Source organism: Myotis daubentonii, chromosome 9, assembly GCF_963259705.1.
Source record: "Myotis daubentonii chromosome 9, mMyoDau2.1, whole genome shotgun sequence".
Taxonomy (NCBI): Eukaryota; Metazoa; Chordata; class Mammalia; order Chiroptera; family Vespertilionidae; genus Myotis; species Myotis daubentonii.
In genome coordinates, this window is record NC_081848.1 from 18,305,905 (window position 1) to 18,320,810 (window position 14,906).

The window sequence follows — 14,906 nt, forward strand, 5'->3', positions numbered from 1 at the left end:
GTTTTTTCTTGTGATGAAGACTTTTAAATATAGTTTTATTGATTTCAGAGAAGGAGACAGATAGAAACATCAATGAGAGAATCATTGACTGGCTGCCTCCTTCATGCCCCACACTGAGGATTGAATCTATAACCCATGCATGTGCCCTGAATGGGAAACTGAACCAAAACCTTCAGGTTCAAAGGCCGACGCTCAACCACTGAGCCACGCCAGTTGGACACAATGAAGATTTATAACATTTACTCTTAGCAACTTTCAAACTTGTAATACAGTATTATTACTAGTGGCCTGGTGCACGAAATTCCTGCACATTAAAAGGGGGGGATTAATTAGAGGAAATATTTTAATATTGCTATTTGCCCTTTTTTCTATAATAGTGTCAGAGAGGAAAGAAAATTAGTAAAATGTATATGAAAATCTTCCTCCTGTCAGAGTCTGGGGTGCGCTGCAGGACCCAGAGTCAAGTCCTCGCACACCCGTGGCGCCTCAAAATTGCGCAAGACCCAGACCCAGCCGGCCCCAACCCCATTGGGCGAGATCCAGACCCAGCCGGCCCCACCCTTGTCAAGCCCCGCCAGGCGGGGGGCGCAGCCTCAGGGCCCCCGTCAAGCCCCGCCGGGTGGGGGGCACAGCCTCAGGTCCCCCGGCCTGGCGCTGGGGTGGGATGCGTGGCCTGAGGTCCCCCAGCCCAGGCTGGGGCAGGGGGCACCACAGGTGGGGGTCCTCCGTCAAGCCCCACAGGTGGGGGGGCGCAGCCTCAGGTCCCCCGGCCTGGCGCTGGGGTGGGGGACACGGCCTCAGGTCCCCTGTCAAGCCCTACTGGGCAGGAAGTGTGCCCTGAGGTCCCCTGTCAAGCCCTGCTGGACAGGGAGCACAGCCTGAGGTTCCCCAGCTTGGCGCCGGGCACGGCCTGAGGTACCCCAGCCTGGCGCCAGGATGGGGGGGGCACAGCCTGAGGTCCCCTGTCAAGCCCCACCAGGCGGCGGCGGATGGGGGGTGTGTGAAGCCTCAGGTCCCTGCTGATTGCTCCTTAGGGCTCAGCCTCCGCTGTGGGCGCAGCCATTTTGACCATTACGACACGATGGTCAATTTGCATATTCCCTCTTTATTAGATAAGATAATCACCATGCTGTACATTATACCCCCTCAACTTATTTTAAAAGTGGGATTTTGGCTCTAGTATGTTTGGCTCAGTGGATAGAGCATTGGCCCACAGACTGAAGGGTCCAGGAATCAATTCCAGTCAAGTGCATATACCTCAGTTGCTGGCTCGATCCCTGGCCCTGGTTGGGCAAGCAGGAGGCAATCAATTGATGTCTCTCTCACATCAATGCTTCTCTCTCTCTGTCTCTCCCCCTCCCTTTCACTCTCTCTAAAAAAATCAATGGAAAAATATCCTTGGGTGAGGATTAAAAAATAAATAAATAAAAAACATACTGGAATTTTGTACATTTTGACTCCTTTCACACACTTAACCCACCCTCCACCCCACCACTCTGGCAAGCACCAATCTATTTTCTTAATCTGTAAACTTAGTTGTTCATTTTGTTTTTTAGATTCTACTTATAGGTGGAATTTAACAATATTTGTCTTTCTCTGACTTATTTCACTTAGCATAATGTCAAGACCCATCCATGATGTCATAAATGGAAAGATTCTATTCTTTTTTTATGAATGAATAGTATTCTATTGTACACATACATATACCACATCTTTATTCATGGACACTTAGGTTGTTTCCATATCCTGGCTATTATGAATAATGCTGCAATGAACATGAAGGTGCAGATTATCTTTTCAAATTTGTGATTAAATTTTTTAAAAAACGACTTATTTCTTGAACTTATTGAGGTGACATTGGTTAATAAAATTATGTAGGCCATTTCGCTTGTTCAAAGCTGCCAAAGCTTTACTTTTTGCTGCCTTTAACAACCAAATTTCTGTTGTCAGCAGACACTGCAGAACCAACTTACCCAAATTTACCAAGAAAGGTAATTTAGAGATGTAAATAAGAAGGGAAAGCATTCCAAGTTGCCTAACAAGATATCCAACTCCCTGAAGGGCTATGGAACATACTTTTCATCAAATCTATACTTGAGCCATGCATGACTAAGAGTAACTAACCTAGGGATTCATCTGTACTGAACTTGAAAGGCTCAAGGAAAAAAACACCACTTTATTTACTGGTGGTGGTAGCATCATCAATCAAACAGGGAACAATTTGGCATGCAAACATGCAAACAAATACAATGTTATAAGGCCATTTATAAAAAATTAATATATACAGATTATGAAAACTATATTTCAAGGTACAAATATTCAACTCACTTTTGACACTTCTAGTTTACAGCAAAAAGTGTTGATTAGATGCCCTTAGTAATTTTTTGAACAGCTTGAGGTATAAATTGATGTGTAATAACTTACACATATGTTACCCCAAAATGGATACATTCTTATATAGCTCAGTATTTGCTAATAGCAAAATGGCTTTATATAATGAAAGTTTATTTGGTAGTCACCTCCCCAAGTCATTAATTCTTCTGTTAATATTTTCACCTGCTGGGAGTGTAATTTATTACACAGGATTCAATAAAGATAATGAATTTCTGTTGCTATTTTAAAGAAATTGTCAAAAATGGGAAAGGGAAACTTCTGTATTTAGATAGGAAAACAAGCCAACCTTTTCCCTCCTTCTTAGTCTATAACTTTGGAATTCAAAACAGTTAACTTCTACTTCCCACATAAACACACACACACGCCCCCCCACCCCCAACATACGAAGATAGTTTTAAAAGGCAGATCTTAGAAGTGAAATGGAAATTTGGAGAAGTGTTTTAGTATATGCTTTACCTACTCAGATTTTGTAGGAGAGTGAGCATGTAGTCAGAGCTGACTGAGAATTCTTCTGTAAGCTGATCTTTTCCCAGTAGGAAAAATTGCAGATTTTCTTGGGATTGAGCTTTATTTGTAACCAAGGGTTGTAAAGATGAATGTGAACACACATATAAAATTAAGAATTTTAGAAGTAAAATACTGAAAATTAGTTTCAGAGCTGTAGAGACATTTTGCTAGTGACTCCAGAGAAAAATAATTATTTTAATGTGGATAAGTATGAAACGAACTTACATAATCTGAATTTTTTGATCAAAAGTGTATTTCATATAAACTTTTTCCATTATACTGCTTTAAAAAGTAAGCCTGTGTGTGTGTGTGTAAAATAAGCCTATTTTATTGCAATAAAGTACATTATATCAAAGCAGATTTTGGATGAATAAGAACGTTATTTTGTAATGGGTAAATCTGGCCTGGCTGTTTAAAAATAAGCCTCTGGGACATAACTGGATTGTCTACAAAAACTGATTTCAGCTGAAACATGTCATGCTGAAAGTTACGTCCACTCTAACGAGGATTTTTATCCTGAACAAATGCCTAAAATTAGAATACTGAGCTAAAAATATGTTTGCTAAGCTTCTCTTTTCCCCAAGGTAGTTAGAAAAAATAGTTTGACAGACTCAAAAATGGAGAAGTAAGCAAGTTGATAGGAAATTTGGCCAAAATCTAATCATGCTTCTGTATTTCAAAGGTCAAATAGCTTTTCTGGAGTAGTATTTGACTTTTTCTAAGCGAAGCAAGTATTTTTAGCTCATTTTATTCTGTAATAATACAAAAATGTGGTGGCTTTTCCCATTGAGCTTGTAAATTTTCGCTAATCTGGGACGCATTTAGTCAGAGCTATCTGCTCTACTAGTAAGTAAAACCAATGGTTCCAGCTGGGTCTGGAGGGCACTTTCCAGGATGGTTGATAAAGGAAAGCACGTTTGCCTGCTTTACATAGTAGACTTGTATGGACTCAGGACCTAGCCATAAGCACTGACCTTTTTCATACTGCCCTTGTTTCACTTATTTCCCATATGGTCAAAAGACACTTTAAGATAGTATAACTGTTAGTTATAGTATTTTGACCCTGTATAAAATGGATGTTTTGGTTCATATCATTTAGAAAATAAGAAAAGCAGTAGAAATAGTCAGTAGTCTAGGAACATTTAGAACATGTCTAAGTTATTAAGTTCTTTGGGTATCTAAGATAAGTGAAAGCATATATCTACACAAAGTCACATAATTCAGAACCCAAATGTCTGTCAATAGGTGAATGGATAAAATAATTGCAGTATATCCCTATAACGGAATGCTAGTTAGCAATAAAAAGGAATGAACTATAAATACAACATGATTGAATCTCAAAATAATGCTAGGTGAAAAAGTTATGATTCCATTGCCAGAAAATTTGAAAAATACAATGTCAACCTTACTTTCTTAAATCAAATTTGTCTTTAGCAAATTCTAAGCTATGTAACAGTATATCCATTTTTGAATAGTACAAGGCACATAAATGAAGGTCCTCTCCACCCCATAATCAAAGGAAGATTACTTCAGTAAACTAGAAATCTAAATTTAGAAATGGAGAATAACTCTAAAAATATACATTTTATAAATAGCTTGGCTTAGTGATAGCAGTTTATGTTGACAATTCCAAAAATAGAGGGGGAAAAAGCCATTTCTTCCAACTATGCAAGATAGGCCCCGCCATGCCCCGTTTTCCAACACAACTTTCAACAGTCAAAGGTATTTCATTATGTTTGAAGTTATTAAAACATTTAGCCAATGTTCAGAATGTTTCTTTAAAAACATTACATTTTTAAAAAATATATTTTTTTTTATTGATTTCAGAGAGGAAGGGATAGGGAAAGAGAGAGATAGAAACATCAGTGATGAGACTCACTGATTGGCTGCCTCCTGCACACCCCACACAGGAGAACGAGCCCACAACCCCGGCATAAGCCCTGACCAGAACCGAACCTGGTTCATAGGTCGATGCTCGACCACTGAGCCACGCCAGCCAGGCTGCTTTTTAATGTTGTGCCTTTACCAAAATATCTTTAACTTCAGAAACATTTCTGGCTAAAAAGTGTGAATATATCGATTTGGGAATCAACACTAATAAAAGAGAAAAATGGTAATTGGCGTACGAGCTACCCTTTTCATTGGCTAATCAGGGCTATATGCAAATTAACTGCCAACTAAGATTGGCAGTTAACTGCCAACTAAGATTGGCAGTTAATTTGCATATGTAGGCACAATGCAGGGAGACAAAAGGGAAAGCAGGAAGAAGCCCCCTGCCACTGACAGTGATCGGAAACCCAGGGGGGAGCTAAGAGCTGGGGGGCAGGGCAAAGGCGGCCCCAGGGCCGCCTTTGCCCTGCCCCCCAGCCATGATTGGAGAATCAGGTGCCTTTTCCGCCCTGGCCAGTGATAGCAGGAAGTAGGGGTGGAGCCAGCGATGGGAGCTGGACACGGTCGAAGCTGGCAATCCCAGGAGCTAGGGGTCCCTTGCCTGGGCCTAAAGCGAAGCCCACGATCATGGGGCCGCTGCAGCTGCGGGTCCCCGCTGCCCGGGCCGGACGCCTCGGCCAGAGGCGTCAGGCCTGGGCAAGGGGCCGATCCTGCGATTGGAGGGTGATGGGGGTCAAGGCCTGAGGGCTCCCAGTATGTGAGAGGGGGCAAGCTGGGCTGAGGGACACCGCCCCCACACACACACCCAGTGCACGAATTTCGTGCACTGGGCCCCTAGTAATTATAATAACTATATGATAATCCTAACTTCTGAAAAGTAATATCCAAAATAGATTTGCAGTTTGGTGTGCCCAGCATTATCTTGAGGTTCACGTTCTTTCTGACAGAGCTCTGGAGTTGGGTCTTTTGTAATTTGTATTACTTAGTAAAGTAATAGAAGTCATTATAGCATTCTTCAAATGATGGGCCTTAATGGGGGGGAGGGGGGGGGAGAAGGTAACCTATTAGAGTTTGCAGGGTGTGAGGCTAAATCTCCCCCGACCCCTTTTATACAAAGATGTCAACATGCACATTAAAAATAAAATGTAAAATATTCACAGGAAAACACATAAATGAATCTATGGTTTATATTCAGTATTATGACTTCGAAAAGAAGAGAGATAATCTTAGGAGAAGTGTTCAGTGGATTCTGAAACAGCTTTTCCGGCATCTGTTGACAAGAAAGACAGTGGTGGTGGTGGTGGCGGGGGGTGGGGGTGAGGTGGGGGGGTGGGGTGTGTGTGTGTGTATGCCAAATTCTTTGCTATTAGGGGGACAAAAGGTTGATGGCTATTTTTTCACAGGGATGAACAGTAGTATTATTTTACTCCATTTAACTAAAACTATGGACATCTGAACTTCTTTACCATTGTGGGCTAATGGTGTAGTATATACAATATCTTCAACAGTAACACTGCGGGTTTTATCACTCATTAAACCCATGACTGACCCTGATGTATATTTATTACTACTTGTAAGAAATGGCTAACACAACATTCATTAGTTGCAAAAACATTCATAACTATAATTTCTATGAAGATTAAAGCAATTATTTACTCATAAAAAAAGGGTATCTAATTACAACAGTCTTATATCTATTTCCTGGGCAGTTTCAAGAATTCAGATGAAGCCACTTGGGGATCAGTCTTGACCTATGTCTTGTAAGGCTACATGGATCATCTTAATTGGTAAGAGGAAGAAAAGCTCCCGGAAGAATCATGGTAACAGTACAGGAGGGTACACTTAGCAGAAGGAAGAGCAATTGGCTTAACCAGGCTACTGACCACAGACCATTAGCCAGGTTGCAGAGTTTACATTAATCTCACAGGTATTAGGAACCACATTCTTAAGCACAAGAAAAGTTAAAAACATTCATACTCAGGGCAGACTATCTTCCCTTAAAATGTTTGTTTTAAAAGACCTTGAAACAGAAGCTGGGATGCATTCCTTTACAAAGGAGCAATTCATGTATTAGAAAAAGACATGTCTAGAAAATTAAGCATTACATGCTCAATCTTACAGAGCAAAGACAATGTTTGTAGCTTTAACGTTTTTTTTTTCCTGAGAATAAAAATTGCTTTTGAAACACAAAATAGTGAATAATCAAAATGCAACTAACAATTTTAAGCTCTCTGAGGTCAAGTTTCTCTAAAATTCTCCAAATAAATTAAGGTGATAATGTCCATCTTTAACTAAGAAGATATACTACTGCCTTTAAAGTTAAGTTGTCTCAATTTTTCAGAATTCTGTGTTTACCTTAACTATACTGACATAAGTTTACCTGACCAGAGAATCCTATAATAAAGACATGTTTTTTTAATGTTATTAGAAAGTACTTCAAGGCAGCCTTTGAAATGAGCGATTTGTAAACATTATGAAATTTGGTACCTTTCCATATCCCAAAGTTGATTTTTTTAAAACTGTATCTTTTTTAGGTTGCTTGCCCTTAGACAAATCTAAGAAATCAACTCTGCATTTTTAATACCATATAAATTGAAATATAATTCTTATTACTTACAAGACTCACCTTTTCTCAAGTTTTAGTAGTAAAAAAAGTAACTAAGAACTCCTGGTGAGAATTTTAGTAAGAGTTATGATTTACTTATACTATAGTTTGATATAAAAACTTAGAAGTATTTTGTTGATTAGATCTGAGGTTTAAAATCTCAGATTGGAAAAAACAAACAAACAATTTCCCAAAACACTTTTGGCATGGAGGACTTCTGGCTCAAATTTGAGTTAATTTCTGATCCTATGTTAATTTCCACTTCATTTAGCACAAATATAAGTCTTGTTTCAGAAACACTTTAGAGAAAAAGCAAGGGAAAAATGTCTTCACCATAAAGACCCAATGCTACGTGCTTTTTCCAGACAAGTGTGGTATCAGAGGCCCTCATGGAAAGCAGGCATGTGCTCTCTGCTTTAGCAAAGAGAATGTCTGTGAGTTATTTTCTAACTTGATCTATTGATTAAAGGAGGCACCAATGAGATAAAGAACAGAGTTTCTCCCCTCACAAAGTAACTGGTCTCTATGAAGACGATATCTGACTTTATCAGCAAAGTGCCCCAAGGACAAGTTAACAGTATCCAAAATGAGCGACATTCTGCCAACTCCCACTTCCACAGCTGATTCTAACACAATGCACTTACTTAGCCTAATGCAAAAGAGCTACATATCATATGAGAGGTTTCATGGTTGCTTCTGCCCACCTGAGAAAAGTGCGATGACCCCCTACCTCCCAACTCCTTCAAATTCTAGGAACCCTGAACACAAGAGAACCCCTTTGGTTTCAGGAATGACTTTCTGTCCATGAGTCAGATAAGTAGCTGTGCCAGAAGAAAGTATGGCCACTATCTTTCCCGCTAAATAAGATACCTTCACAACCAGTGCTCCCTGGGGTTCATCAAGGAAAACTGCTGCTAAAAGCCAACAAAGAAACTCAACACACTCCCTGGGCAGATCCTTCTCTTCCAGTGATTTTGATATTGTTCCTTTGGAATGTTCACTAGAAAGAACTTTTCCTTTTCTAACAGTAGCATTACGACTATTAATAAAATTTCCTATAGTAGCCTCCCCAAGTCAATATTCCTGTTACTGTTCAAATTATCAATTTAATACTTTTTAAAGCTACACAATATAAAAATTAGGCAGACTTCAAGACTGATAGAATGTACACTGGAGACATAATACATTTCAAATGTGGAATAAAAAAGACCTCTATGGAATAAAAATGAATACTAGCAGCAATACGGGAGGAGCAGGAAGGGAACAGATAGTAGACTTTCTGGGAAGAGCAACATTAACTGAAGTATCTTGGTAGAAAGATAGCTCAAAGTTATACTGTGGGCTAATCTTTAGTGAGAACAGGCCCTTGGAGCACAAGTTTCTCTCTTTCCTAATATTTTTTTCATTTTTAATGCTAAAACATCAGATAAGAGCCTACCTGACATTTTGGAGAATTTGCTGTGCTGGGATTGATATTCCGCATTGCCTATGAGTAAAAAATAAGATGGATAAAAATTACTTCAAGCCACATGGTTTGGCTATGTAGGCCGACTTACAAATTGTATCCAGACATATCACCATAGCACAGAATTCCCAAGCTAGCCCGAAGCAGCAGACTGAGGAAGACAGGAGCCAACGGAGTCACCACACAACAACCGAAACCTCTCAAGCATCGCACAGCACTGAGGACAGGACAGCAAGACTAGGTGTCAGGACCCAAATCAGGTTTGCTATTGGTCAGGTAGGTTCTTCGCTTCTGAGTATTAGGTGAAGCAGGAAAAATATAATTTGATGTTTTAGTGATAAGAGAAACTGTCGATGGAAGAAGTTCACAGAAAGCCAAAAGACTTAAGACATACGTTATTTATGCCAATTGCTAAAAAACAAAAACACCCTAAAAATATAGACTTATTAGTATAAGAATAGAGCAGTTCTGTCATTTCAATGCAAGAAAAGACAACGCAGTTGGAAGTAAAGAAGAAAGAGCAAGAAATTACCTTCCAAGGAAATGAAGCTATTCTGCCAGGACCCCATCACCCAGAGTAAAAGTGAAAATAGAAAAATTCCTTGGAAGGAAGCGTTTTACAAGGAGCAGCATTTTGCCCACCAAAATACCACCAAAAACAAGCCAGCCTGGTCTATAGCATACAACAAAATGACAAATAGCCCATTTCTAGACTTTTATATATGAAAATTATAAACAGTAAAACTTTGACATAAGTAATTAAATCACTTTCTTAACAAGATTCCTTTGGTTTTCAGAGTCTTCCACTCATATGTGAAACTAAGACTTGTATTTACTTAGACCATCTAGTACTCAGTAACAACAAAATAAAAAGCAAGCATGGAAAACAGGCTGTGTAAAGGGTACTCTTAAATTATTTTATTTCTCTCCTAAGAGCTACATGATGGCTCCCCCTTGTTCTGATGATAAATGTTATTTAAACGAGAAATCTTTCCTTTAGAGTAATTTGTTAGTCATTAGAGACACAGTAAACGGGTTAATATGCTTCCTGTCCCCACCTTCTTAATGGCAGATGAAGGAATATTTCTTGCAAGACCACTTCCTGACACCGCCTGCTGACACAGACCCTCCTACCCTCTCGGGCCCACCTTGTTGCCAGCGACACACTATCATTACACTGAGAGATTACTGACAGCGCAAACAGTTTAAAGGTGTCTGTCTGGGATTTCATGGCTTATTTTAATTCCTCAGCTTCCAGGTCCTCAAATCGCAAATCAGAGTTTGATTTAGTTCATTCATTTCCATTAACACTCCAGGGACACTTTTTAAATATAGCCCTCATTACAAAGAAAAGTACCTTGTTTAAACGCCCACTTCCTGGTAAGACATGTACAGTATTGTTTTTTAATATCTGTACTTAGCATGCTATGATGTAGGTGGGGGAGGGGGAGTATGGACACATGTATTTAATGTTTATAAACAGATAAGAGTGTCTCTGAAAAAACACACACACCCACACAAACAAGAAACGGACAGCTTTTACCGTTTATACACTTACTTTTATTACCCCCAAAATTTATATAAAACTTAAAAAATAAACTGCTTTGATAAGATCACACCCCCATTATCTAGACTTTATCCCTCTCAATCAAGATAAAGTAAAAATTGATTTTTAGATGAGGGATTATCCATTCTTATGGAACATAAAGACCAACAGTACTTTCTGCAAGAAAACTGATGGAAAGGTCATAAAGGATTTTAAGATCTCTAATGTCCTTTCCTTCCCAACATTAAACAACAACAACAAAAAAACCCCAAAGCAGGTAATTTTTACGGACTTTTGGCACGTTCCAAACTTAGGATAAAAGTGTGTTATGTTTTAAAGTCTTAGATTGAGCAATACTGAAAGATAGTTGTCATATGAAAAATATACTGGAGTATTTCCCGAGGTAAAATAATTCATTTAAAGTAAAAGATGTTTTTCCCTAAGTGATGTCCCAGAGTTTCCCCGTTAGTGAGTGTTCAGAACAGTAATCTGCAGAAGCACAGTAATCTACAATTCCATGTACATGTGAAGAAGCACCCTTGCTTCCTTCAATTTTTGCGTGGCTGCAGTGACCATGGCCCAAACCTCTCTTTGTGATACAGTTTTACATGTTACAGTCCATGTGATCAAAGCCCAGTCAAGAAACTAAACTAAGACAAGGACAGAGCTGGATAGAGTGTTTCTGTGTCACTCTAGTTTTAGAGAAACATTCCTCTAACTTATAAATGAAATACATCCAACTTCATTTTGAAAACAGATCCCCAAAAGTGGAAGGCTGGTTTCTAACCTGTGGCCTCACCTGCCGAAGCAGTTCTTGCTGCTTCAGTCGCAGTCTCTCTTTCTCCATCTGCAGTTGCTGCAGCCGCATCTGTTGCTGCTGGTTGGAGTTGCCGCCACCCAGGACTCCTCCTTGAGGGCTCTGGGGAGCCAGCGGTGGTGGCTGTTTCACTGGAGCACTTTGACTAATTCTCTGGTTCATGGCTGAAATGAAACAAAAGATGCTTCCTAAAAAACTAGCAAAGGAAAGAGGTATTTAGTTATTCAAAGCAACTGGGGATATTAGTCTTTTTCTGTAGTAAATCTGGAAATAACCTAAAAACCCATCAGTAGTGAAATGGTTATGTTGATTTATTACTACTGTTAGTCATGTTGTTACAAGCTGCAAGGCAGCCACAGAGAAAAGACACAAGGGGCAGCTCCAATGGGCAATGAATGACAAGGAACAGTCTAGGACACATGGAGTTAAAAGCAAAGTGCAGAGCAGAGAGTACAAAAAAAGGGGGGAAATGTACACTACATGCCTATCCAGAGAATATGAATTGAACAGCAGCCAAGAAACAACCAATACACGTTGGCTCTGGAGCTGGGAAACTGTGTGACTAAAGGACTGAGTAGAAGAGAGACATTTTCTGTAACTTTTTGAAGTTTGAATAGTATGCATGCATTGCTTATTACAAAATAGAAATACATATTTAATTAAAAAATACATCTCCCACCCTGGCCAGGTAGCTCAGTTGGTTAGAGCATCTTCCATATATGCCAAGGTTGTGAGTTCGATCCTTGGTCAGGGCACATACAAGAAACTAACGAATGCATAAAAAGGGGAACAACAAATCAATGGTTTCCTCTCTCAAATCAGTTAAAAAAAAAATCAAAAACCAAAAAACCATAAACATTGCCCAAAGCAAGTGAGACAAAACATTCTGAGCAGTAAAGCCCATCAAAATTATCCTTGCCCGACGTGGAGTGTTGTCCCATACACCACAAAGGTTGCAGGTTCAACAACTAGTGAGGGCACATACAGAAGGCAACTGATATTTCTCTCTCTCTCCCTTCCTGTCAAAAATCAATAAACAGCTTTTCTGGTGGTGACAACCTCTCCACGACAACATGCCTCTCGCCAAGGATCTCCTGCACCCCTCCCCAGAAGAGGAGAAGAGGAAGCACAAGAAGAAGCGCCTGGTGCAGAGCCCCAATTCCTACTTCACGGATGTGAAGTGCCCAGGAAGCTGTAAAATCACCGCTGTCTTTAATGCACAAACGGTAGTTTTGTGCATTGGTTGCTCCACTGTTCTCTGTCAGCCAACCGGAGGAAAAGCAAGCCTTACAGAAGGATGCTCCTTCAGAAGGAAGTAGCACTAAAAGCACCTCAAATCAAGATGAGTGGGAAACCATCCCAATAAACACATTTTGGATATAAAAAAAAATCAATAAACATATCCTCAAGTGAGGATTAAAAAATATTATCAATCTGTAATATATCTTAAAATATGTATCTACCAGAGGCCTGATGCACGCAATTCGTACAAGGGATTCAGCCCTCGCAGCCACAGCGGTTTGCCTCGGCCCTCACAGCCCCAGCTTCATCTAGGAGGTCGTCTGGAAGAATGTCTGGAAGGTTGTTGGCTGCCTGGTCAAATTAGCATATTATGCTTTTATTATTATCCTATATAAAAGCCCAGCAACCAAATGGTGGAACAACCGGAATAACCGCTCGACCAGTCACTATGATGTGCACTGACCACCAGGGGGGCAGACGCTCAACGCAGAAGCTGACCCCTGGTGGTCAATGTGCTCCCACAGTGGGAGCTTGGCTGACTGGGATGAGTGGCGGTCCCACAGAGGGCCGATCCCTGCAGGCCACCCCCACCACCAGTGCACGAATCCTGTGCACCCGGCCTCTAGTAGACTATATAAAACCCTAATATGTAAATAGACCGAACGGTGGAACGACGGGTTGCTATGACACTCACTGACCACCAGGGGGCAGACGCTCAATGTAGGAGCTGCTCCAGCCCCTGACCGGCAGCAGTGGCGGGGAGTGGGCAGCAAGTGGGCGACACCAGGCCAGTCAAAGCGGGTGTGAGCAGGGGCCCTGATCACCCCGCCAGTCGTCCCACAGATTGGCCCTGATCACCAGCCAGGCCTAGGGATCCTACCCGTGCATGAATTTCATGCACTGGGCCTCTAGTATAATAAAGTATATTAAAATGATCTGATGCATGCTAAAAATAAAATATGCCTACAAACATCTGGGTGGCGGAGATCTGTCTAATTCAACACCATGATACCCCCAATACAGCCCAGGCAGTCACTATTTTTTTAGTTGAACCTACATTACACCATCTAACAGTAAGAAATGGACTGGATTCTTATGCTAGTGAATTTCAGTCACTGATACAATCACACTGTGAATTGTGGTAATCTCAGTAAGCAGATGGAAATTTTATTATGGGAAAATGTTAAGAATGATGTATCACCTTTTCAGACATTCAAATTAAACTTTTTTTAAAAAAAATCTTGATAGTTGAGAGTATTACAGATGTCCCTCTTTCTTCCCCCATAGTCTACCTCCACCTGGTTCCCCCCTCACCCTAGGCATTCACTGCCCTATTATCTGTGTCCATTGGTAATGCATATATGCCTAAGACCTTTGGTTAATCTCTTCCTGGCCCCTTTCCCTTTGAGACTTGTCAGTCTGTTCCATATTTCCATGCCTCTGATTCTATTTTATTCATCAGTTTATTTTGTTCATTATACTTTTTAATTGTTAGGTTCAATTGCTGATTGAGAGATATGTATTTATTGTCATTTTATTGTTCATATTTTTTAAAAAATATATTTTATTGATTTCAGAGAAGGGGGTAGAGAGAGAGAGAAACATTAATGATGAGAGAGAATCATTGATCGGCTGCCTCCTGCATGCCCCCTACTGGGAATCGAACCTGGGACCCTTCAGTCCGCAGGCTGACGTTCTATCCACTGAGCAAAACCAGCTAGGAATATATATAAAAATCATTTTCTTCTTCTTCTTCCTCTTCTTAAAGAATACCCTTCAACATTTCATATAATACTGATTTGGTGATGAACTCCTTTAGCTTTTTCTTGTCTGTGAAGCTCTTTATCTTATCTTTGATTCTAAATGAGAGCTTTGCTGGGTAATCTTGGTTATAGGTCCTTGCTTTTCATCACTTTGAATATTTCTTGCCACTCCCTTCTGGCCTGCAAAGTTTCTGTTGAGAAATCAGCTGGTCATATGGGTGCTCCTTGCAGATGACTAACAGCTTTTCTCTTGCTGCTTTTAAAATTCTTTGTCTTTAACCCTTGGCATTTTAATTATGATATGTCTTGGTATGGGTCTTTTTGGGTTTCTCTTGTTTGGGACTCTCTATGCCTCCTGCACCTGTAAGTCTATTTCTTTCACCAAGTAGGGGAAGTTTTCTGTCATTTCTTCAAATTATCCCCATAATTCGAATGTTGGTACACTTGAAGTTGTCCCAGAGGCGCCTTACACTATCTTCATATTTTTGGATTCTTTTTTTCTTTTTGTTCTTCTGATTGGGTGTTTTTTGCTTCCTCATATAACCGATCATTTATTTGAGTCTTGGAATCCTCTACTCTATTACTGAATTCCTGTAAATTATTCTTTATTTCAGTTCCACAGAAGCCACTTGGTAAACACTAAGTCTTCCTCCTCAGTCTTTCCCAGAGTCCGTTAT

General features: G+C 40.2%; 2 protein-coding genes across 15 annotated transcripts in view; one reads left to right on the forward strand and one right to left on the reverse strand.

Annotated features, from left to right (window-relative positions):
- The window catches only part of YAP1 (Yes1 associated transcriptional regulator), a 121,317-nt gene that overhangs the window by 12,061 nt on the left and 94,350 nt on the right, over positions 1-14,906 (reverse strand). For 5 of the 14 annotated variants that reach the window (XM_059708057.1, XM_059708058.1, XM_059708067.1 and 2 more), the window contains 2 exons: positions 11,195-11,388; positions 8,835-8,882 (listed from right to left, as the gene is read on the reverse strand). In XM_059708057.1, the coding sequence (XP_059564040.1) occupies positions 8,835-8,882; positions 11,195-11,388 (242 nt within the window). The remainder of the gene's footprint in view (positions 1-8,834; positions 8,883-11,194; positions 11,389-14,906) is intronic. The other 9 variants (XM_059708059.1, XM_059708068.1, XM_059708064.1 and 6 more) reach the window with 3 other exon arrangements.
- LOC132240631 (small ribosomal subunit protein eS27-like) lies at positions 12,272-12,622 on the forward strand. Its single transcript, XM_059708071.1, has one exon. The coding sequence runs from the start codon at positions 12,298-12,300 to the stop codon at positions 12,541-12,543; it is 246 nt and encodes an 81-aa protein (XP_059564054.1). The 5' UTR covers positions 12,272-12,297; the 3' UTR covers positions 12,544-12,622.